At 32.8% G+C, this 25,974-nt stretch overlaps 1 protein-coding gene across 1 annotated transcript; it reads right to left on the minus strand.

The window, feature by feature from the left end:
• Nucleotides 1–19,869: 19,869 nt before the first annotated feature.
• LOC136978183 (very long chain fatty acid elongase 6-like) lies at nucleotides 19,870–25,514 on the minus strand. The gene is made up of 3 exons (XM_067273831.1): nucleotides 25,405–25,514; nucleotides 20,024–20,987; nucleotides 19,870–19,968 (listed from the first exon to the last, which is right to left on the minus strand). The coding sequence occupies exon 2, from the start codon at nucleotides 20,964–20,966 to the stop codon at nucleotides 20,148–20,150; it is 819 nt and encodes a 272-aa protein (XP_067129932.1). The 5' UTR covers nucleotides 20,967–20,987; nucleotides 25,405–25,514; the 3' UTR covers nucleotides 19,870–19,968; nucleotides 20,024–20,147.
• Between the last annotated feature and the right edge of the window lie 460 nt (nucleotides 25,515–25,974).

The raw sequence follows: 25,974 nt of genomic DNA on the forward strand, positions 1-25,974 counted from the left end.
ATAAAAATAAAACCTATAAGTAATTATTTTTCATATTTTTGTGTTGTATTTATTTAATAATTCAAAACACACAAGACATTAATATTATAATTATTTTAAAATTAACAAGAAAATTTTCTTGTTAATTTTAAAATAATTATAATATTAATATAAATTACTACTATATACTTTTAATTGCTTAAACTCACTAAAACATTTAAATAACAATTAGTTAATTTGAAATAATAAATTTTTTATACAGAAGTTATATTAACGAAAAACAAATATCTATTCTTCATATAATAAGAAATTTAATATACAAATAAATTGGATTTTATTTATTGCTCTTGTCTCTGAATGATTACAGGCCACTGATCTCAATTTTTGCTTATTGCAAGTGAACTTTATCTTTCATCAGATTAATCATAAATAAGAAATAGGGTTTAGTTTAAGACTATTCACCACATTAAAAATCATAAAAAATCCTATTCAAGTTTGAATCCAGATAAACAAGAAAGTCAAATTCTTTTTAAATTTATTATTTTAATATATAAATATAAAACAAAACATTTACTCAATAACAATATTTACTGAGTTGAATTCCTTAAGAAAAATTATCAGTTACACAAAAACTTCAATTTGTCTAAATTCAATTATTGACTTGTATCAGATTGAAAAGGTAAAATTTAGACATTTTGAAAAACCTTTATTGACAATTAACTTAAATATGTTTTTAGAGGAAATGCTTCATCTCCTATAATGACATGCGGCATTAGTATTTCAGTGCCAGGTAGATATTTTTCTTTTGATACATTTAAAGTATCCACCGATAAAGTTTTTCCAATGGTTGAATTAGAGAATATTCCCCCGTCACTATTTTTGCCATACGCACCTATATCCACACATATAAATTTATAATTGGCATCAACGATCGCCATCAGTACAATTGAAAAAGTTTTTTTTTATAGTTAAAATAAAGAGATCCACTGTTAGCAGGAGCTGTTATGACGTGTTTGCCATCTATGGCACCAAGGCAATTGGAAAAGTTCCATACGAGCCAAAATTCCACTGATATCTTTAACCATTTTTTTTTCTTTGGTAGGTGTTGGCATGCATTCTTCTGTCATTTCTTGTGTGATAGCAGTACATACTTCTACAATTATATTATGCACACCAAGTCGATAACTGTACGTTATAGTTAGGTAGGAGTATCTGATTGCCAAAAATCTGCAATAAAATTAAACAAGTCATTTTTTGTTTCAGATTGCAACTGCAAGAAAACATGGGCTTTACTACGCGAAGCATTCCGAAGAGCCATAAAAAAAGGAAAAGAAACTAAAAATGGACAAGCTAGTGTATCTAGGAAAAAATGGAAATATGAGGACGAGATGTCTTTTCTATTGTCGTATTTCAAAGAGTATACCTATTGGCAATGTTCCAGCTAACCATGTAGACAAAAATAGTGATGCTGAAGAAAATTGCTCATGAAGATAATCAAGCAAAGTCAGCTTCTCCTGAAGCTATAATAGCACACTCCACTCCACCTCCAAAGCGGCCAAATATTACCGAAGCAACTGTGATCTAGCCATCTACCTCTAAGAAGACGCATTCAATTTCAAGATCTTCACAAAACTATGCTCCAGTGCAAAACATGACTAAAATTCGCAAAGAAATAATTCCGCAACATATTTCCGGTGAGACTCCTTCAAACATGCTATTGAAATTTATATTAGAAAATAAAGCGAAGACCAACGACATTAAGCAATTTTTTGATAGTATTGCTACCACAGTTCAGTCATTCCCTCCTCGAGATAGAGCAATAACAAAAGCTAAAGTATTTAGAGTGATATCAGAAATGGAGCTAGACGTTCTAGGTAGAGATTCAAGTACCCATTCTGAATATGTAAGTTTGCCCACATCGTATGAAACGCAAATACCAGAACAACGAAACGATTTGTATAACACACCATCATCACATTAGCCCTCACCCAGATCAGTACAATGGAACAACATTTCTAATGATGAGTCAGGACTACAAGGAGTCAACAATATCCAAGAACCAGAAATACGACGACTGGACAACATACAAGAAACAACACCTGAATACTCTGTACAACATTATTTTACTACATATGCCCCAGAATAAAACAAATTTTGTTATTTCTATAATAAGTTTACCTGAACCAAATTTTGTACCAAAATTGAAAAGAGGATAGTTGCAGGTACTCTTAGGGTGCATATACTTTTCGTTTTGTGTGGATCGATCTGTAAAAGAGGATCAGTCCTTGTCACGTAATACAGATAGCTTCTGTCATGGCGGAAATTATACAAGTAGAATCGAAGATGGCGGCAAACATTTGTTAGTTAATAATAGTCTTTTCTTGTTAACATATACTGCGTTTTAAAAATATTATACGTATAATATCTTTGAAACTCTGTATATGTTAACAAGGGTCAATTAATTAACTTAAAATAATCCATTTTATCTTTCGATATTAAAACTGTAGTTAGTACTAAACGACATACGCTGTTATGAATTATCGTTTATTTGACAAAATTATTTGTGCTCATTCATACGAATTTTTAAATCGTATTACTATGTGAATAAAATTGTTTTCCACAAAATAAAATTTAAATAAAAATTTCACAAAATTAAAAAATAAAACTTGCAGAAAAGATGAAAGTGCACGCCATACATTCTTGACGTACTGTACAACTTCGCAAAATTGTCTCTAAATACTTATTTTTTCATCTCAGTTTATCGGATATTTTAATAATGATGTTTTTACTTGCCATTTATAAGTTTTAAATAAGTTTCTTTGTTAACAATTAAAAAATCTTCGTCATTTACTGTAAGCTTAACTTCAATCATGGTAGCCGCCATCTTTAATCTCTTTTATCCGATCCAAACGATCCTATCCTCCGCTCAGATTAGTTTGATTGCGATCCAGTTGATCCTAGACGGCGTTTGTATACGCAAATAGAGATTGATCGGATCGTAGTAGTTCCTTTGTATACACGATTTGAACGATCGAAGTGATCAGTTTGATTCCAAAAGTATATGCACCCTTAGTAACGTTTTGTAAAATTTTAATATCCACATGAACAATAAAGCTCTTACATCAAACAAACGGCTACTTTTTCTCTAGGCGATAAAGACTCCTCGAACTTTGTGTCTTGCTTAGTTATCATTGGTTTAATTCTAGTTACAATGGTCTTGAACTTATATTTACTCATCTGAAAATATTTCAAAAATCTGTTCTCATCGTCCACAAGCTCCTTGGATAATGTGTAGAATTTTTCTTCTTTTTTTCGTTTTACATTTATGGGATGAACAGCAAACCTTCTTCTTCTTTTTTTTTTTTTACTTGCTTTTATACGCAACCTGATTCTTTTTCTTCTTCTAGTAAAATTGCCATCACGGCTAGTTCTTCTATCGAAAATTTTTGGAACATGGTACGCACGTGCACTTCCTAGTATGCCCGAAAGCGTCTGTGCATGCTGGGTTGTAGATGTGAAAGCAATTATCTGTGCCGTGTCTGCCGCGTTACGTGCTGGTAGATGTGAATGAAGCTTAAAGGTTGGTTCACATCTACAGACACCGTACGTGGCAGACACGGCACAGACAATAGTTTTCACATCTACAACCCAGCATGCACAGACGCATTCAGACATACTAGGGAGTGCACGCACTTATATCATAAAGAAATGTATATTCCCGAACTAACTCAATTGATTTCTCTCGATTCATCCTTTTAACCAAGCATTGACGATGGCGTTCATACTAACTGTGCCGACTCCTACAGACATGTACAAACACGCGCCGGCACAGAGAAAACATTCTCGTAGACAATGCCGGCCCGTGTCTGTGCGGACACGATCCGCTCACGCGCCGTATATGGAAATATGCCATTGAAAATGTATGTAATAATATTTTTATGTGTTACATGTCTGCCACGTACGGTGTCTGTAGATGTGAACAAACCTTAATTCGTTACCTTTTATATAATTTTTATTTGTGTAGAAATATAAATAATAAAAATCTGATTTTATTTTGTAAACTTCAAAAACGCATAAACTATCTACAGTACAAGTAGGTAGTTATATCATTACAGTAATTATAAAAAAACAACAAATTATATTTTGATAAAATTATACTTAACATTATTTCGCAGTTTTAGATAAGTTTTAGATAATAGCGAAGTTTTAATTAAACGCGAAAACGTGTACGTCGGACGTTCAGCGACGCTTTCCTGTAAGCCTAGAAGTTTGACAATGGCGTTTGGAAAGTCAGCGGAATCGTGCTCGACATTCCAAACGTCATTGTCAAACTTCTAGGCTTACAGGAAAGCGGCTCTGAACATCCGACGTACACGTTTTCGCGTTTAAAACTTCGGCCTTCAACTTCGCTAATATGCGTATTGTTGCACTTTTACTCGAAAGAGAATTTTTTAATTGTGCTTTACATTTATTTTCTTTTTTAAACCAAAAAGTTTGTCTAAATGTTATAAAACAATTTATTATTTTTCTTTTAATGTCATGACATTTTTTAAAATGAATTTTCTGAGTTTCAAAATTGGAATTTATATTTTCAATTCGGAATTTCTTTCAGTCTTGTTTCTTTTTCAAAAGAACATTCTCCAACGATCTTAATTTTGTTTCTATATATAATAGCAATCGATTTGTGCTTTTAGCAGCATAAACTAGTAAACTTTTCTTGTAACTAGTCAAAAATACTAATTTTCTTAAATTTGTATCTATATAAATGGCATCTTTGAAGCATACAGATTCAAAACGTTCATTACATATTTTCCCGTTTTCTCTTATGTTCGATAATTTACAGCTTAAAATATAATATAATACGTTATTTTCTGTATTAGATAGAAGTTAATCCACATTCACTGCATCCCATTCTTCCCATTTTAATGTTTTCAATGCAATTAGTTCGTCCTTTCAATTTTCTAGTTCCATCAACTCCAGTTTTTCTCATTGATCATCGGGAAAATGTACCTGAAAATCAGATTATGTGTATCATTTCAGATATTAAGACAGCGCGTTTTGATTTAAATAATTTATGCTAATATTTATTTAATTGCATGGAACTTATTAAATAATTATGTAATTGCAAACTACAACATAACCAACATATAAGTAAAAATATATTATAACATAAGTAGTCTCATATTAGTAATATATATAAGTTATTACTAAAAAATAGATTGATATGATATTTTATAATATATATCTGTATAAATTATATATTTTATACATTATCTATATATATGTTACAGTCAAACCCCGTTTTTAGTTAGAACGCGTTTTAACTAGTTGAAACTAGTTTATACTAGATGTCTTTGTTAAAACCCGTTTTGTCTAGTTAAAACTAGTTTTAACTCAAATTCATTTTTGACTAGCAGTAAATTCTAGTTTTAACTAGACAAAACGGGTTTTAACAAAGACATCCAGCATAAACTAGTTTCAACTAGTTAAAACGCATCCTAACTAAAAACGAGTTTTGACTGTAACATATACATGTTTATAGAATATTAAATGTATTCAATGTGAGGTATATTTATAAGACAACTTAATTCCTGCACAATACACATCCATACTTATATATTTATACTATTATTTATTAAACTAAAATAATGTATTAAAGTGGCTTATGATAAATACTGTATTATCTATATATATAATCGAGACGAGTTGATGATAATGATAATAATAATAATAATAAAAGTAAAAAAAAAAAAAATAATAATAATAACTCTCCCGTGGTCACCACATGGTGGTGGTGGGAGAGCCCAGTAATTTTACTGATCCATAGGGCAATGCAGGCTGGAGCACAAGCTCCTGGTAGGGACACCCATGCCAGTAAGGTCTATGGGGAGAAATGAAGCTAAGAGTGACCACACCCACATTCTGTGGAGATATTTATTATGGTAATAACCAAATCAAAGTGTGATACCGGCTCGGACGTCGCCTGGGTTAACAAGGTCCGCGTTCATAGGTTAGGCAGAGGCTCAGGTTCGAAAAATAGGCCACAGTCTCCCTTGGTTACCGGTGGCGAAAGCAGCACCGGCCCAAGCATGGCTACTGCAATGCCCTCAACAGATGTGAGGAACCAACCCAGCCTTGGTGTTTCTGTGGCAATGCATCCACAGACCACAAAGGCTGGAAAACCACACCAACGGATGAAATGGACAGTAGAAATGAACGAGTTTATCATCCGTACTTACTACACCATTACAAAACTCGAAACAAACATGACAGCATACAGACAACAACTACACCATAGATTCACACAACAGTATCTTCATCTCACTGTCACCGAACAAAGGGTTGTTGATCAAAAAAGAACAATTATACACAACAACCTTATTCCACAAACAACACTTGAACTTATCAAACAACAGGTTGCTGATCAAATACATCAACAGGCAGAAACATCTAACATTAATGAAGATCATGTAACCTGTCAGGATAATCCAGCAACAAGTATTGATAATAACACACATACAACAATTGCCACTAATGATACTACAGACACTTCCTCATCCATCACTGATAACATAGACATGGATTTAGTTAATACGCTCTCACTTATATTTCAGGAAACACTCACTAAATATACAGGTACAGATCCCACACAACGACCACGAATACCAAAAATCGACACGTCAAAAGAAGTAGGAAAAACACTAAATTATTTAAACACTCACTTACTACCACACTACATTCATTCAATTTCTACATTCGCAGACATTATACATTAGTTTATGCTGGGGCAGTCACAGTAGTGTCACACCATGGGCTGAAAGTACAATCACAGACAAATACACAGAAAACACAATTCTATCACAAGCCTGCCTGGCAGAGAAGAATAGAAACACAAATAAATGGCATTAGACAGCAATTAGGCAGGCTGACACAATACACTAAAAACAACATAACACCCAAATTAAGGAAACAGATCAAAAACATTTTCAAGAAAATAAAAACACACACAAAACATGAACATCACAACACACGCATTACAGAATACATTGATACACTAAAACAAAAACTTGCTGCCAAAGCACGTAGACTCAAACGATACAAAACATATACACTACGAAAACAACAAAATAAATTATTTACAAACAATGAAAAACTCTTTTACAGACAAATTAATAACAAAGCAAACACTGATACACAGCACAGTGGCACACCAACAGCAGAAGAACTCACAACATATTGGTCTTCTCTTTGGTCTAGTGCTGTCACGCATAATGCTGATGCAGGCTGGATCGAGGAGGAGAACAGAAACTTGCACAACATACCAACTATGCCCTGTGTTGAAATAAACATACATGATTTCCAATACACTGTTAACAGAACACACAACTGGAAGACACCTGGTGTAGACAACATTCACAATTTTTGGTACAAAAAGTTCACATCACCGCACCAGGAACTAGCTAAACACCTAACACACATCATTACCAATCCACAAGACATGCCAAATTTTCTTACTCAGGGCATCACCTACATGAAACCTAAAAACAATACCACAGACCCCACACGATACAGACCAATTACATGTCTTCCAACACTCTACAAATTATTGACATCCTGTATCGCAAACAAAATATACAAACATGTTGAAGAACACGACATTCGTTACGGAACAACAAAAAGGTTGCCGTAGAAATCAGAGGGGATGCGAAGAACAGTTACTCATAGATTCAGTCATTCTACGGCAAGCACACAAACAACACAGAAACATACACATGGCATATATAGACTACAGAAAAGCATTCGACAGTGTTCCACACAGTTGGCTGCTACATATCCTACACATGTACAAAATACATCCATCACTCATTGCATTCTTCCAAAACACTACGCAGCACTGGAGAAAAACACTACATCTCAGGGCCCATAACACTTCCATACAAACAAACCAAATTTTTATTAAGCGAGGAATTTTTCAAGGAGATTCCTTGAGTCCTCTCTGGTTCTGCTTAGCCCTGAACCCATTATCCAACATGTTAAACAACACACAATATGGTTACAATATCAGACACGAAAAAACAACACAGTTTACACTGTCGCATCTCATGTACATGGATGACATAAAACTTTATGCATCCACACAAAAACAACTTCGTCAACTCCTACAAATCACACATTCATACACCAAGGACATGCAAATGGAATTTGGCCTACATAAATGCAAAACACTTCACATAGAAAAAGGAATCATGAAGAAAGAAAATTTTGCGCTTGGAAATGGAGACGTTATTGAATCCATGGAAGAGGGCGAGTTCTACAAGTATTTAGGATTCCAACAAGCCAAACTAACAGAACATACACAAATAAAGCAAAGATTAATTAAAGAATACCAAAGTAGGTTAAATGCTATTCTCAGAACACAGTTAAATGCAAAACATACAGTCAAAGCAATAAACACATATGTCATTCCAGTACTTACATATTCTTTTGGAGTTATACATTGGACTCACACAGATCTTCAGCAACTCCAAAGGAAAACAAGAACTACACTTACTAAGCATAAACAACATCATCTTAAAACCGCCACAGAGAGATTAACCCTTCCACGTAAAGATGGCGGACGTGGCCTGATTGACATAGTTAACCTTCACTACAAACAAATACAGTCACTGCGAGAGTTTTTCTACATTAAACAAGAAACATCACAATTACATAAAGCAGTAACTCTAGCAGACTCAAATAACACACCATTAAACTTGCACTCACATTATATGGACACAACACAACATATAAAAAGCATAGACACCATTAAGCAATCATGGGCTCGAAAGGCACATGGCAGGCATCCTTATGATCTGGCCCAGGATTTTGTTGACAAAACTGCGTCAAACAGCTGGTTAGCTCGGGGATGCCTCTTTGAGGAGACGGAAGGATTCATGATCGCCATACAGGATCAGGTCATAAATACTAAAAACTACAGGAAATACATACTCAAAGATACAACACTCACAAATGACACATGCAGAAAATGTCACTATACAACTATACAACACATCACCTCTGGTTGCAAGCTCTTGGCACAGACAGATTATTTACACAGATATAATCAAGTAGCAAATATAATACACCAAGAGCTTGCAAAGAAACACAAATTAGTAGACATCCACGAACCATACTACAAATACATTCCACAGACAGTATTGGTAAACAACACGCACAAAATGTACTACGACAGAGCCATAATCACAGATAAAACAATTTACCACAACAGACCAGACATCACACTCATTGACAAACACAATAAAATCACATACATTATAGACGTATCCATTCCAAACACTCACAATATACAAAACGCATGCACTGAAAAAATTAGCAAGTACACAGAACTCGCCCAGGAAATAAGGCATCTGTGGAGGATGGATAGGGTGCTTATTGTACCTGTTGTTCTCTCCTCTACAGGTGTCATACCACATACACTACACAAAAGCCTGAGCACATTACAATTGAATAGAAACACATACATCACACTACAGAAGGCCACTATATTGAATACATGTCATATTGTGAGAAAATTCCTGAATACAGACAGACACACACACTGATACGCTTCTTTAATTTCTGTTTTGATTACTATGCCTTGACTTTGGTCCGGCATAGTACGCAGCCACCGGTGTTAACCGAGTATATCTCACTTAACCCAACATAATAATAATAATAATCAGCGCAGAGCCCAAACGGTTAGGAGTTGAAAGTTGAAATTTGGTATACAGTTAGGGTACGTCACGAGAACGCACACTAAGAAGGGATTTTTCGAAATTCCTCCCCATGGGGGAGAGAGACAGGATTAAGTCTTAACACTTCCATCAACGATGGAAGTGTTACGTAACAATGGAAAGTGGAAATGGAAAGAATGAAGTGTTAAGAGAAAGCGAAGTGCAAGACGCAGATGCAGTTTTTTTCGAAATCGAACATATTTTTAGACCTATCTAAAAATTCTGTAATTAGTCTGGAAACAGGAAGGACCCAATTCTTGCATTCTGTGAAAACGGGTAAGGTTGACTATAACGTAATAATCTTAATATTCGCTAAAACGGTTAGGAGTTGAAAGTTGAAATTTGGTGCACAGTTAGGGTACCAGATATAAGTTCCAAAGTGTTAAGTAACAATGGAAGTGTTAAGTAACAATGGAGAACAGGAGAAAGCGACGTGCAAGATTTACGTGCGCTGGAAAAAAAAAAAAAGAAAAAAGAAAAAGAGTAATATGTTGGAACATATTCAATTTTCAAATTTAAACAGATTAGTTCGATTTTTCTCGATCTTTCTTCTTTAGTACATTCGATGAAAATCGAAGGATATAATCAGAACACGTCGTGAAAATCGAACAATATTAGAACATTCGATTTTCAAATTCGACCTTTCTTTAGAAATACTTAGTTCGTTGATGAAATTACTCTCTTTTTTTGTGACTATAACGTAATAATCTTAATCTTCGCTATCGTTACTTTTGCCCGAGCAACGCCGGGCCTACTTGCTAGTTAAAATATATTTATTATTCACCAATCAATTCAATATTAAATTATACCTTATATATTTTATATTCTAAATTACAAATCTACTGTAATTTACAATACATTTTATTAAAATAAAGTAGATTTGTATAATTAAGCTGATCGAGAAAAAATTATCTAAAATTAAACGCCGAATTATAAAGGTTTTTCGGTTTTTTAATATTAACTTTATGATTAATACAAATAAACAGTATATCATCATTAGCCGAAATATTGTCTATACATTTTTAATATCAATAACCTTTGATTAATTTGCAGACACCGGACGTATAGATAATGAAATTTATTCACGAAGCTCTCATTCCAATCTCGCTAAAACATTGTTTAAAAGAATAATGGCGGCTTAAAGTCATGTGATCACAAACTGCCAATAGAAAAGCGTTAGTTATATGGCTCATTATAAGCTCTCTATCAGTACCCTGCCTCCAGCCCCTTGCCGTCCACTTGCTTCTTTTTGCCCCTTACATTTACTCACCGTCCACTTTGGGAATTTCTCCTCTAAACGATCTAATAAATAAACATGGCATCGCGAAAATAAGATGCACTGCCTGGTGTTTTTTTAAGAGGGCCTTTTTTTAGCAAGTCCATTATGGGTTCGGCTAGGCCAACAACGGAATACAGAAGTGATGAGGCACGAAGCGACATATGCGGGTGAGGGTAGAAAAATTCTTGGGTTTCTGACCCGTCCGGATTTCATCCTGGTTCTCCCAGAGCAAAGACTGCAATCTTAACCGCTCGGCCGGATGGCCGAGCGGTTAAGATTGCCATCCGGCTACTTAAACTGACTGTTAAAAGACACTTTAATGACTTCTGCTTTAATAATTTGCTAGTAAATGTACTCTCTCTGTAGCAAATTGTTAATAATGGCCCCATCTATATTTCTTAATGAACTTTTAATAGAAAGGGCCTTTATCAGTTCCGGCTCCTTCGTCACGTTTTGGTATCAAGATGTTAGGGTCAGTCTTCTTTTTTAGATCCTTTCGGAGATCAAAAACCACTAACTTTTTCGAAACCTCCAGTATATTATAAAATAAAAAGTGTTAAAAGTTCTATTATATTTTTTAAATAATAAAACTGGGCAAAAAGTAAAGTTTTTTCTTAATACATAAATTGAATGAATAATTTGTAACAGTGCTTTTAAGGACTCCTTAAATATGAGGTCCTAGGCAAATGACCACCTGTATTAGGGTCTGCTTTATGGCTTAGCATTTATACAAATTAACAAATGGAGGTAGTGTGCAAAGAGTATCAAAACGAAAAAGAACATTCACTGACTCTTTTCGATATCATTTTCCCATCATTATGTATTAAATTTTAAGAAAAGAACAGTTTTTAATGATTTAGATAATCTTAATTTTAATAATATAAATTTACATATTTTTACAAGAATATTAATATTTTTCAGACAAATCAAATACACCTATTTACCTAGAATTTTTACTATTTTCTACAAAAACAATCAACATGCTAATGCTAAAAATTTTGAAGAAAATATTATGTAGGCCTAATAATGGTCTAAATAATATATTTAACTTGTTATCTTTTTGGAAAATTCTACATAATTTATGCGACCATTATTATCTGCATTTGCTTCTCGAATCATTTCTTCAACTTCTTTTTCTGTTAATTTCTCTCCAAAATTAGTCATAATGTAACGCAAATCTGAAACACTTATATATCCGCTACCATCCTCATCAAAAACTCTGAACGCATCAATAATTTCGTTTTCGCCAACTTTCTCTTCCATCATCTTAGATATCAAAGAAAGAAACATTGAAAAATCGATGACTCCCTTTTGTTCTTTATTTATCTTGTTAATAAGTTCTTGGAGCTCGAATTCTGTTGGTGTTAAGCCTAAAGATCTCATAATTGTATCTAATTCATTGCTGGATATTAGGCCGTCTCCATCTTTATCGAACGACAGAAAGGCTTCTTTAAATTCGGATATCTGTTTTTTGGTCAGATTTTCAGTCATGATGATAATTTTTATATAAACAAATTTGTTTCGCTCCTTACTTTCAGACAGTATTAAGATTTTGATTAAAATTGTTCAAATTTTATTATTAAATTAGATAATTCATTGTTTTTAAACGTGTTTTGTTTTATTATTATTATTATTTTCTGTTACTTGTTAAGTAAAATGAGAGATGATTTCAAGAGATAAATACCAATAGATAAATTTATTTAGTATAATCAAAATAAAATTTTTATATTTAATATCAATTTTTCAATTTTAATTAATCGAATATATCTGTGATTGCCTGGAAACGTTTCAAACGATAACAATTAAGAAAAATGTTTTAAATAAAGATAATAGCGAATTGAATCCTGACACCCATTATCCAGAGAGTCCAGAATCTTCTACCTCCATTTCTTAACTATTGTTCGAAAAGTATTATCAAGAAGATTAAAGAAAGCAGGAAAGATTTGCCTCTACCAGAGAAAAAAAATTCTTTAACGCGAGATGAGAAATTATTTCTAATTATATCATACAATTATCAAATCTACTATGGCATTACATTTTCTTTTCCGAAGTTACTAGCATTTCAATCGAAAAAGTGGATAATGGATGCATTCAGTCGAATTGGTCAATAATCAGTTTAAGAACTGGAAGCATTCAAATATTTGCATGTTTTTATAAACAGTTTGAATTAATCTGTAACATTTGATACGCTTGTATTTCAGTGAAACCTGGTTAACTTGAACCGAGATAACTCGAACGGATCAACTATTTGGTAAAGCATTTCTGATTAGCTTATTTCTCATTTTGTTAAGCGTTTTCGAGTTTCAGGACAATACCAAGAGGTTTACATTGACGAAAAGATTACACGTAATGAGTCACAGGGAAATATTGTTGGATAGTTTATTACAGATCACCAATAAACTAATGCACAAAATCTTGATTTTTAGCCGAACCTTCGTGATTCGAAATCCGAATCTTTTTCCGTGACTGATTCCACTGTATTTCTGAAATGTTAAAGCAATCTAATGGTAATTTTTATATTTTTGTGTTTTCTTCTTTTCCTTCTGAGAAAGAGGAGCAAGAAATGATAATGAAAATATATAATTAAGAATATAAATATTCTCTTCTTTCTATTTCTTTTCTTTTATTACCACTAATTAACGCCGTAGAAAATAAAAAAAATATTATACAAATAAATAACACCTCAATAAATTTATACTATATATAAAACATTTTTATATTTTGCATTTCTATGCATTTTACGTAAATATGCATATTTTAAAAAAGTTATATTAATAATAATAAACAATATTTTTTTTACATCTCAAGTTATCTTAAAAGTGTTACTATCCTGTTATTGGCCAGCTTATTACTTGTAGTCGTCATTTCATCGTGCAGATACTACTTTTATACATGCAGAAAACTATTCTTCGTATTTTAAAGGATTTTAGTAATAAATATATTTTATCCGTAATTATATTCTGTAATTTCTACAAAACCAAGTGTAAAGACTACAACAGCTCTAGGAACACTTTTGTTACTTCCATACAATTTTTATCGATATAAGTATTAACATAATTATGTTTAATAATAGTAATAACGATAGATATATTTATCTTCGAAGATTAAGACTCTGAAAACTCTCAACAAATTAACAAAATTAGCGACATTCCAAAATTTTCTTCCCTCTCTAACTGTTGTGAAGCAGTCGCCTGACCACGGCTCGACTATGGATGACGTATATCGCGAATCTGGCAGGAAGTGGCTAAACCGGCTGTATGAGGTAACCTTACAATCTAGGACCTTGTGCTTGCTTGCCGCCCTCTGGCGGTGAAGTTAGGAGTTAGCTACGTTGGCTATTTCGCTCCGTGTAGGCCTAGTTGTTTTTCTATGTATGTGAGTGGAGTTGATTTGAGAAACAGATGGCAATCTCAAGTTGAAGAACTTGAACAGCCGATTGCAGAGAGAACGTTAAGAGGCCGACGGCGTTTTACAGATCGGGTAGACCGTGGTTCAGAAAAATTTCATTGCAAGACAGCGTTTTGAGCTTGCCACAATGTAGACAGCGATTAGAAATAAGTTATTTGACCGACTTTCTAGACTCACTCGACAGCAGGTTTAGAGGGCTTTTTAATTCGAGTGGTAGTTTTGTTAGTGGAAAAGTTAAGATAAAATTGGATATCATTCCTTTGATAAATGTTGTAAACGGTACGAATCGACAAAATTATTCATTAATTAAATGCTTGGAGCAAAAATAAAATTAAATACTTTAAATTTGTTTTAAATGTTCCAATTCCGATATTCAAATGAGTAAAGACTTAAAACTACAATTAATTTAAATCGGATGCATTTATTTACAATTCGAGTATCGTGTTGGTTATAAAACGTTAATGCATTCGGAGTCGTAGTTAATCACCTAGTCAGAACGTTCTGTTAAACAAACGAGACAATTTTAATAATTACCGAAATCTTTTTTAGAAATAAAAAAATGTAATAGTACAGTAATAATAAAATATTTATAATTATTTATTTTGACAGTTACGAAGGGAGACAGTAATCCTTGTCGGCTGGAAAGGTGTAGAACAGCGTTTCTCAACCTGGTGGTCGCGACCCCAAGGGGGCCGCGGTGATATTAAAGGGGGTCGCGACCCCCAGCACGTTGGAACTTGTAAATTGCTTATGTATGTACACGTCATACATGCATGTTCATACCCGACGCTATAAACGCAGCGACATAAAATAAAAGGAATAGTTGTATTACAGTATTTATACTGTCAGCATTTTCTGAATGTATAAAATTAGCAATGTGATTACATAATATTTAAAAAAATTACATTTATAATTACACTCAAAATTCAATTAGTAATAGTAAGGCTTACTGTTATTATTCCTTTGGGTGGGGGCTCGCGAAATATTAATTTTATTTATATTTGCTATTTGGGGGATCGCGGAGCTAAGAAGGTTGAGAATAGCTGGTCTAGAAGAAGCGTTGACAAAATCAGTACAAATGTCGAGGGATTGTAGGAGAATGCACAAGGGGGGGGTGTGGAGTCGTTGGTGGTTCAGGACAATGTGAATGAGCAACATTGAAAAGAAAAAGTGGATGAATAAATTGTTTGTAGATGGTTGTATCTGTTTTGTTTGGACAGTAATTACACTGGTCAGTGATGCAGATGTTGCGAGTATAAAGAAAGTGGTTCGTAAGCAGAGAATTGGTTCTTGCGCGGTTGATGAGGACGTTGAGGCGGCGGTCAGTCATGTCAGGAATAGAAATATCTGATGTGTTAGAAAACCAAGGGTAGAGATAGTTTTTGGGGTAGGTGTTCCATCTGTTGTTCATATGTTTCTCGTTGTCAGACTTCATGAGAGTGTTGAGGTCTTCGGGGATTATGCAGCGGGTAATGTTAGTGTTGAGAGGGTTGGTTTCGGCGAGCTCGTCAGCTTGTTCGTTGATGGGAATGCCTTTGTGAGCCGGAGTCCCGATAAGTGTGGTCTGAAGGTTGAGGATATGCCTTTGGTTGAAGATGGTGTTAATGATTTGAATTAATTATCCCTTTCCCGGCCAGAATACCGTTCTGTCGTAACCTTAATTCTTAAGCAAATCGGCCAGGGTACCGATTCATAGTTACCCTGTTAAAAATCGACTTTTATAAAATTTATCGACAATAGATGTCAGCACTTGACGGCAACGTGTTGTTTATTGTCTGTTTCACATATTTTTGTCCAGGTGGTGTTTTGTTGACTTAAAAAATTTTAATTAATGTTATTTTTTTCTTGATTGGATGATGGATTGTTTGAAGGATTGCATATCCTTCTGCAGTGAAAATCGTGGCCTTATACCCCGTTCGTACCGAGCATTTCAATCTAGATTGTGACCAAGGTCGGCGACTATGTCTTGGGGCGACCACCCTCGACCGAGGTTCAATCGCGATTGACTCGAGAGAGTTCTTGAAACTAGATCCAGTGATAAGAGATCCCACAATCCCACGCGCGCGAGAAAATACAAGATGGCCGCGGAACACGTGTCGGACTATCGACAGAGAAATAAAACAGATACTGTATTTGGAAAGACGTTGACATCTGTCTATTATTAAATATATGGAAGAAAAAGTACTGTATTTATTTCTAACCAAAACTTTTATTTTGTTTGTAGATGTTCGTGACTTACCGCGTAGTTATGTCAGTTTTATCATCGCGTGTAATAGCCGAGTTCTTCTCAAGCGGACTGCCTGTGCGAACAGCACGACGTTCGACTGGCGACAGTTACAATCCAGATTGTAGGTAAATCGAGATCGAAGTGAGTCGTGTATTGTGTGCGAACGTAGTATTAGGGTGGAGAGAGAAGTGGGCCGTGATGTTGTTTTTTGAGTCAACAAAAGCCGCTGTCACGGGGTTGGTGGTTTTCGACCCTTCAGTGGCAACCATGGTGTTGATATTTTGGTGGGCTTCCCATTCCTTAGAGGTCTGTTGGATGACTGTGTCAGGGAGATTGGAATTTTGGAAGGCAAGGTAGACGCTTGTTGTAAGTGGTGCCCAAACTACCACCCTCTAACCAAATCCGGCAAGCGATCATAATTGACACATCACTTATAAGTGATAAAACAGGCCTACTTTCTGTATATGTGAAATATTCAAAATATTTGTGGCTCACTTACCTATGACTTATTCTCAATTTGGCCTACCAGTCGAAAAGTTTGGGGATCACTGGTCTATGTTATTTATTTTTCTCTTTTTATTATAGACTAGCTGCAAGTACCCGTTTCGTTGGGGTTTTTCTTGTTCGTACGTTTATATGTAGTATAGTTTTTTTAATATGAAAGACATGCGTTAAAGAAAAGTGACTTTTCTTTTCCTAGCAGATAAGTGCAGCATTGCTCGGGCAAAAAGTAACAATAACGAAGATTAAGATTATTATGTTATAGCCAACCTTACCCGTTTTCACAGAATGCAAGAATTAGGTTCCCCTGTTTCCAGAGACTAATTAGAGAATTTTTAGATGGGTCTAAAAATATGTTCGATTTCCTGCAAAAACGCATAAAACCGCATCTGCGCCTGTAAATCTTGTACGTCGCTTTCTCTTAACACTTCCATTCTTAACACTTTCAACCCACGTATCTCCCAGCAGTTATCTGTGACTTCATTCGCGCGGATTTTGCAAGCAAACCCTATTTACATCAATATTTCAACAACCATAGTAAATTGTTATATAACACCTACCGCCGAGAATGATGAGAATTGCTGAGAATCAAACGAATTGTTTTCAATTTGATTAATTTTCTGGAACGTTTACAATCATTCTATAATCGAACCAACATACAAATCCAAATTCAAATTTAAAACGGTTCGAACATTTGGTTAAAAAATCGAAATATATAAAAACATTTATAACAATGTCTGAAATGTTATCAATTTAATACTCCTAAGTACTCAATGAAGACTAAACGTAGTTAAATACAAAAATTCGCATCTAAAATAGTACAGTAGAAAGCCGTTCTTCGGGTTAATGCTCTCCCTCTCCCCCGCGGGGGGGGAATTTCGAAAATCCCTTGCGATATTTGCATGTGTGGTACGGTCTAATCACCATTGGATCATATTACGTGATTACAGTCGGTGCCTTTTTGTCAAAATTACGTGAGAAGATTTTTGGTGTTACCTGTTTTTCGTTTAATAATATTTTTATTAAAAAGGTTAAATTGTTTATTTTATGATGTTGGCTTTATGATAATGTGCTTTTTCCTTGTTTATTTTTAGGTTTATAGTGAAAATTGTTAGTAATTTTATGTTAATTGCGCCCTAATTAAATAACGTGTAAACCATGTTATTTAACCAGCGGTTAGCTTTGGATATTTGGGAGACTGAATATTTGTATGATTTTTGTATGTTTTCTCTCTGCAGCATGGTTGTCCAGTATGCTTGAATAAATAAATATAGATAATACGGTAGAATCTCGCTAATCCAAACTCGGTAATCAGGATAAACCTATTAGGCTAAATAAATTAAAATGTTGGGATATAACGTAAACATTAAATTTTAAGTGAAGATTAATTTAAACATAGTAGTAAATTTATTATTTTAAATCACATTTATTCTGAATAATATACGATATAAAAATAAATTTTACATCTATACATATCTCATTTTATCTGATTATATTAAGTTCCAGTCGTTCATTATTATAAGCATAAACATCAGTGACCATAACCCCTCCTTCAAACGAAGAATCCCTATTTTAAATATATATATATATATATTCACAGACTTATGTAATTTGTGGGATCAGATTTGGATCGGATCCGAACCAGAAACTTGTTAACAAACATATATAGAACTTATATCCGTCATAATGTCTAAAGTTGTATATTACTTAATGCTTCTTTTACTTAGAAGGTTAAACAAAAAACTGTGTTTTATTTAATGCTTTCCAGCTATACTTGTGAAAATTAGGCTAATACTAAACTGTCTTTAGGATAATATGTTTTCCCCACAATTGATGAAGTTTGTACTAAAAATAAGTTTTTAAGTAATAAAATATCTAAATAAGAAAACAATTTATTCTTTACCAAGGTTAACTAACTTTTGGGCCAGCCTTTACTTCAATCCTTTCTTTAAACGAGAGATTTTTATTAAAAGCAAAAACAGAAGCACCTGTATATCCGTATCTTAATGGACAGATCAGAAATGTCTTAACATAACTTAGGCTTTATGTTATATATAAACTTATATATTATTGATAAGGATTCTTTTACATTTAGAATAGTCAAAAATCAATTAACAGTGATTTTTTCTTTCTTTTTGCTGCGTTCTAACTACACTGATGAATATAAATCATAAATTGAAGGTTCTCTTACGAAATCGGTAGAAACGTCAAAAAAATTCCAGCAACAAGCTATGTAACTTTCCCGGAAAAATTTAAAACTAGGAAAAAATATCATAACAGATGGCGCCATCTGTTATGATATTTTATTTAAAAAGCATTTTATATATTTAATTACTGTATTATAAAATAGGAAAAAGCTTAATTTTGGAAATCGGGATGAGTTTTATAAAAAAGTGTAAATGCTAATATCCAGTAAAATCGTCATCAAGACTGACCCTACGCGAGATATGACACACGACCCCTCTATATCCCTACCCCTTCGACCTTTAACCACCAAAATTTAATAGCATCAATCCCCTAATATACAAACCTGCCTGTAAAATTTCAGAAATTTTCGAAAAATTACAGGAATTATTAAGCTTCAAAATGGATGAACAAAATTATGGAAAAACCCCTCGACTTTTTCTTGCTGCATTTTTCGATGTTTAAAGACCCCTAAGTCCAAAATGTAAAAATCTTTGAGGGGTCATTTTTGACCAACCGCTGCCTCTGTTATATATAATAGCCGGGAAAGTAAAAATATAAACAAATTAACTGTACATTTTAATTAATTAACTGCAATTTAGTTTTAAACTAATTTGCTTTAATTTGTTTTTAATTTGTTTTTAATTTGTTTTTAGTTTTAAACTAATTAACTTACATGTTAGATGTTAAATGTAAATTTAAAGTAAATTAACTTAAATACTAGTTTTAATAATGGTTAATTGATTTTTGGGCAACCCTGTAAGTTTCTATAAAAATATGAAAATCGTATAACATGTTAATATTTCTTTAAGCTTTTTTCAGATTTGATAAAATAAGAATAATAAAACAATCGTGTAAATAATATTACATAAATCAGATAAACAAGTAACGCTATAAAAGTGGCATCGTTAGGAAATTCGCATGAATATCCACTCCATTTTTTCCAAAGAGCCCAACAACATACAAAACTTCCTATAACCATTTGTAATAATTGTAAGCATGTTATGATCATAGCGACAAAACGAGGAGGCCTGAATTTCAATGCCGAAACTGCGAAATAAGAGTACATCAAAGAATGAACAAGATTATTCATGACACCGAACCAATGTGCTACAGCTAGGGGCTTGCTAACTAAATACCAACATATCATTAATGTCATCATATGATGATACCAATGCAAAAATATCAATTTTCTTTTCCTAAATACTATAAAAAAGGTATCGCCCAACTCTACGAATCTGCTAATTATAAATATCAACGACCAGAATACAGTGGGTTGAATTGTTTTAAAATATTTACTATCACAAACAGAAAATGTTAGTCCAAAATCTCTGATGATGTGTACGAATCCGGGAAACATTCTTATACTTCCAATGATGCTATTGAGTGCCATTGTTAAATTCCACACGATCAACGGAACTCTTAAAGAGAAGGCTGTGCGATTCTTCATCATTTGTTGAAAACTAAATATTAAAAAGATATACAGAACTGAACAATAAACTGGCAGATGTAAGTTACTTCTTAAAAACTTTAGCCACGTTTCTACATCAACAATCTTCTCAAATTCATATGGTTCAATGGCGTGAATAGTTGACTCGCTCATGACTGAGGTCATCTTGATTGTCTTCGGATCAACCTAAAAGTATATTTTACATTATCTATTTATTTGTGTAAAAAGCATAAATAGTATTTTAACAATGATATTAATGTATATTTTTAAATTTGTATCATTTTTTGGTTGTGTCTATCTGATGAAAAAGCTGAAAATTTGCACTAAGTTGCCACAGAACGAGTTTTTTTTTTGTGTACCGACTTATTGTCTACAGACCTAAGTTACAAGGCAAATAATCAATTCAAGCCCATAATGAGAGGTGCTAGGTATTCAGGGTAAAGGATCAAAAAATCGAGAACACTCATTCTGAAAATTTCTGAACTGACAAACTCGAATCCGGATCCTCTAAAGAAGCAGACTGGTACCACTGTCCTATTATACTCAATCGTCTCCTAATAGAGTATGATAGAGTAGAATAGGTCAATAATATATTTCAAGAAATTAAGTCTTTTATGCAATGTATTATATAATATAAGGAACAAAAGTAAGGTGAAAAATTATTTATTCTACATCTTACTTCTGTTCCTTACATTATTTCTCTATTGAACATTTCCTACTAAGACACGAAGCCGACGGCCGGATGGCCGAGCGGTCAAGGTGGCAGCCTACCGCTCTGGGGGACCCGGGATCGAATCCGAACGGGTCGAATAATCCCCAGGAATTTTTCGGGGGGTGGTCCGTTCGGATATGTCGGGCCCCGTCCCTCACCACCCGGTCGCCCCATTGTGGGCCTGGCCGAACCCATAATGGGCCTTCTAAATGAGGCCCTCTTAGTGCCCACAGGGCGGAAAGAGTTAAAAAAAGAAAAAAAAAAGACACGAAGCCTTCGGGAATCATACGCTTAAATAAATATACTTAAAAATTAACCTTATTTTTAAAGATTTAACAATGTTAAATTGATTTAAATATTACGTAACATTTTAAACTTTTATTCATAAAATATCAGATATTAATTAATTAATAAACTTTAATGTCTATTAATTAATTACCGTTGTGATTATTTAATTCGAAAATTAATTGTCAATCTTAAATAAAGATAGGCTTATACGATAAAATCGTAATTTATGCGATCTTATTTTACGCAAGTAACTTTATTATTATTATTATTATTATTACGATATTATAGTATAATAAAAAAATAAATGTTGTTATACATATAGAAATTAAAATATTGCATTATATGGTCACGATGAGATAAAAGTCGGCAAGGTAGCCGTACAATAAGCCTACTGCAATGGAGAACTATATACGATAAAATATTGGTCTTGACTGGATCGAAACCAGGAATCAGAGTCGGAAAATTGTTCTTCAGGTATTAGTATAGTATATTATGTCTCCACATGAGAAAAATCTAATCCCTACGGAAGACTATTTTTTCATCAGAATTTTTTAGAATTATTTATTTATTTTTTTACAAGAGTTTATTTATTAAAAGTTTTGATGAAAAAATACAAAAAAACAAAAACTCAAAAATACATCAAATCAAAGGAAACTGATGAGCTAGCACAGCAGCATATTGAATGGCGAGTCAGCTTGCATATTTGTCCACTAATACTCGGCAAGATGTCCTAGCAGGAGTTAGCGAGTTAGGAATTAGTCCGAGAATGCTAGCAGCAGAAGCATTCTTGAACGTATCACGCGTCAATGAAACCAATTTCGACTTGATATGGCCCCAGTGGCATTCGATTCGTTCAATGTCACAAATCAATGGAGTTTCCTTGATGGCTGATCATTTGACGGACTAAGTTGAAGACAGGACAATTGCAGATATTGTTGTGTACTGTCCACATCAGACATGATCGTAGTTTCAGATGCGATGCTCCGTTGGATAAATAGCCGCAAAGAATTTTTAGTGTTTTATAGTGTTCTAAATACTACAGGCCCGCATTAAAACAAACGAACACGAATTAAAAGCAAGTAATCGCCGATATATTTAGCGTTACTCAAAAACAAATCAACGCCAAGCCCGACAATGTTGCCAGAAGTTTTGTCTATCGGCCTTTATTTTTGTTTTAAAAAATTAAAAATTTCTAATGCGGTTCTATACAAATACCCATTCCTCTTTCTTATCCATGCTAGTCCGATTTAATTGCATGTCAAGCTCCCTGTAAATGGCATAATTACAGCTGGGTGTTTAGTTTATAATGCTCTGGCGACTTTTAATTGACTGATTAAATAATCAAACAATACTTTATTTACGGACTGGGATCAAAACTAAATCGACTCAAAAATTTTCAAGGGTGCATCTGCCCAGTTATGTCAAACCTGGTCTCTCTCTCCCTACACCCCTTTGTGGACTTGACTTAACATACAATAGGAATGGTTAAAGAGAAAAGAAGAAAAAAAAAACTCTTCTTAGTGTCCATAGTGTGGAAAGAGTTAAAAATAAACTCATTTTTATTTGTTTAAAGTTTTAAGTAATCAAATAAATACACTAATTAAACAAAATTATTACCAGTATATAAAATTCATAATTTTGTTTTTAACAATAAAATATTGATGTACTATTAAAGCTTATTTAAAGTAGAAAAACTGTTGCTGTTTTAGTCAAATACCCCTTCATTAATGAAAAACCCTTTAACAAATAACTTATTTTTGTTATTACCTGCATATAAACTCCCTAGACACGCTTATGAGTTACTTGTCAGATCTTCATATTTTTATTTAAAAAGAAAATGTCAGAAATATCATAGCCAACAATTCTCTTCATATATACGAACAAATCAATGTATTAATTACAATTTAATATTAAAATTTTATTTTCCTGAAAAACTTTCTATATAAAAAATATGCCAATTTTAAAAATTATTTTCTTATCCAAATACAAATATAAGCTGTAAAAAAGTAATAGTTGATTAAGCAATTTAGAAAGTAAACAATAAATGCAGGTGTCATCTTGACTTCTTTCTTGTATTTACTTATTTCTAAAACATTAACAATAACTTTTTTTTTATTTTTTAAAGAAAAAGTAAAAGTAATCTGTAAATGCTACTTATTGTGACCTTTTGATTTCTGGAAATATTACAACAGACTTTTTGTAACAAATAAGTACCTAACTTAGAATTACAATATAATTCCCCTAATTTATTTCTCTAATCTCTTAATTTACTGTCTACTAAATTAATCCCCTTTATATAAACTAAATATTAATTTAATTAACCCCCTTAATATAATTACTTATATTTTTTATTAACGCTCTTAATTTACTTCTCGGTATAGAATAAAGTAAAACCAAAAGTAAATTTTCAATTATATAATCACAAGTCGTTTCTTTGTTTAAATTACAAGGAAAAATTGAACTTTTTTCGGATTGTCTGCAATCTCGGGCTTATCTCATTTGCGAAGTGTACGAATTAATAAGTTCATCACTGCAATGCAACTGAACGCTATTATATGGTATATAATAATATTATAAATAATAAAAATAAATATTTACTATAAAATGAATCGAATACACGAATATTAATAAATATTATTAATCTTGATTGCGTATGAAGATACTGATTATGTTTTCGAAATAAGTAAATGCAAGAAAGAAGTCAAGATGACACTTTCCTGAATTTATTATTTACTTTTCAAGTTGCTTAATTAAAACTACTAAAATATTTACTTTTTATAGCTTAAAATATATTCGAGTATTTTCTGAGAGAAAAATAATTATTTTAATAAAAAATTAATATTAAATTTTTATTTAATAAAAGTTTATTTTTAATTGAAATGCATCGATTTGTTATTGTTTTAAGGAGAACTGTAGTTATGATATTATTTAATATTTTTTAATTTAGTATAATTAATGCGGGTTTGAGTCATAAGCGTGTTCAGAAAGTGTTTATAGTACTACAGAACTCATCGAGTATCAAAAGCAATCAAATTTTTACTTTAAATAAAAATTTACAATAATTTTTCGACTTTTCATTGTTAACGACTGTTGTTAAAAAGAACTGTTAGCGATAAACTATCTGACATTATATATTTTATTAAAAATAATAAAGATCTGAACCAGAAACGTGTCTAAAAATTGCTATAGAAATTCCTATCAAAAATTATAAATTTACAAACTAGGAGTTCAATGGTATATCAACTTTTTATGGTTAAAGGCAAAAAATATGAATTCCTCTTTTATAATATTTTTTAATTATTGCATTTATTTAGTGGCCTAAAACTTTAAAAATAATAATAAAAGCAGTTAATAGTAGTTAATAAAAGTTTAGTTTTTGCTAACGTAAGTCTTTCGCCTTAACTCTATATTACACGTTTAACTTTCATGCAGAAAATTTTTATACAGAATAATATATTAAAAAATGTAAAAGCAAAATATTAACGAAAAATAGTTGATAAACGTAGACTACGATTAAATTTCATTAAAGGAAAAAACTAATTTAAAAAACTTTTAAAACAAAATATTTTCTACGTAAATATTTAATAAGACGAGCAGAATTACCTGATATTTCCTTTTGTAGATTTAAAACTGGAAGATTTGTTTAACCTTGGCGATTTTAAATCGCAGATTTTCAATGATGCGTTTCTTTACACGCTTGACATCCAATCAAATTAGATGTTAGATACGTAAGATTTTTCTGTTTTATTTTATGTATTATAATGTCAGTTTAAGGGTCGTCATAACCACGCGATCTGGAGAAAAGCCTAGCATTCTCATTACATAAAGTTACAATCTTTTTACGCGCTTTTTATTAACTTACTCTGTCTGTCCAGATAAAAGCGAGGTTGAGGCCGACGTTTTAAACGCGAAAACGTGTACGTCGGACGTTCAGCGGCGCTTTCCTGTAAGCCTAGAAGTTTGACAATAGCGTTTGGAACGTCGAGCACGATTCCACTGACTTTCCAAACGCCATTGTCAAACTTCTAGGCTTACAGGAAAGCGGCGCTGAACGTCCGACGTACACGTTTTCGCGTTTAAAACTTCGGCCTCAACCTCGCTTTTATCTCGCAACTAAATTTTCACCCGCTTTCCCATTTCCAATCTGTTGAAACTTTGAGTACAAATGTATTT

This window comes from Centruroides vittatus, unplaced genomic scaffold (assembly GCF_030686945.1).
Source record: "Centruroides vittatus isolate TY-2023 unplaced genomic scaffold, ASM3068694v2 contig_5, whole genome shotgun sequence".
NCBI lineage: Eukaryota > Metazoa > Arthropoda > Arachnida > Scorpiones > Buthidae > Centruroides > Centruroides vittatus.

Coding starts and splice junctions, on each gene's coding strand:
- LOC136978183 (XM_067273831.1), bottom strand. CDS start 20,966: ATGACCTCAGTCATGAGCGAGTCAACTATTCACGCCATTGAACCATAT.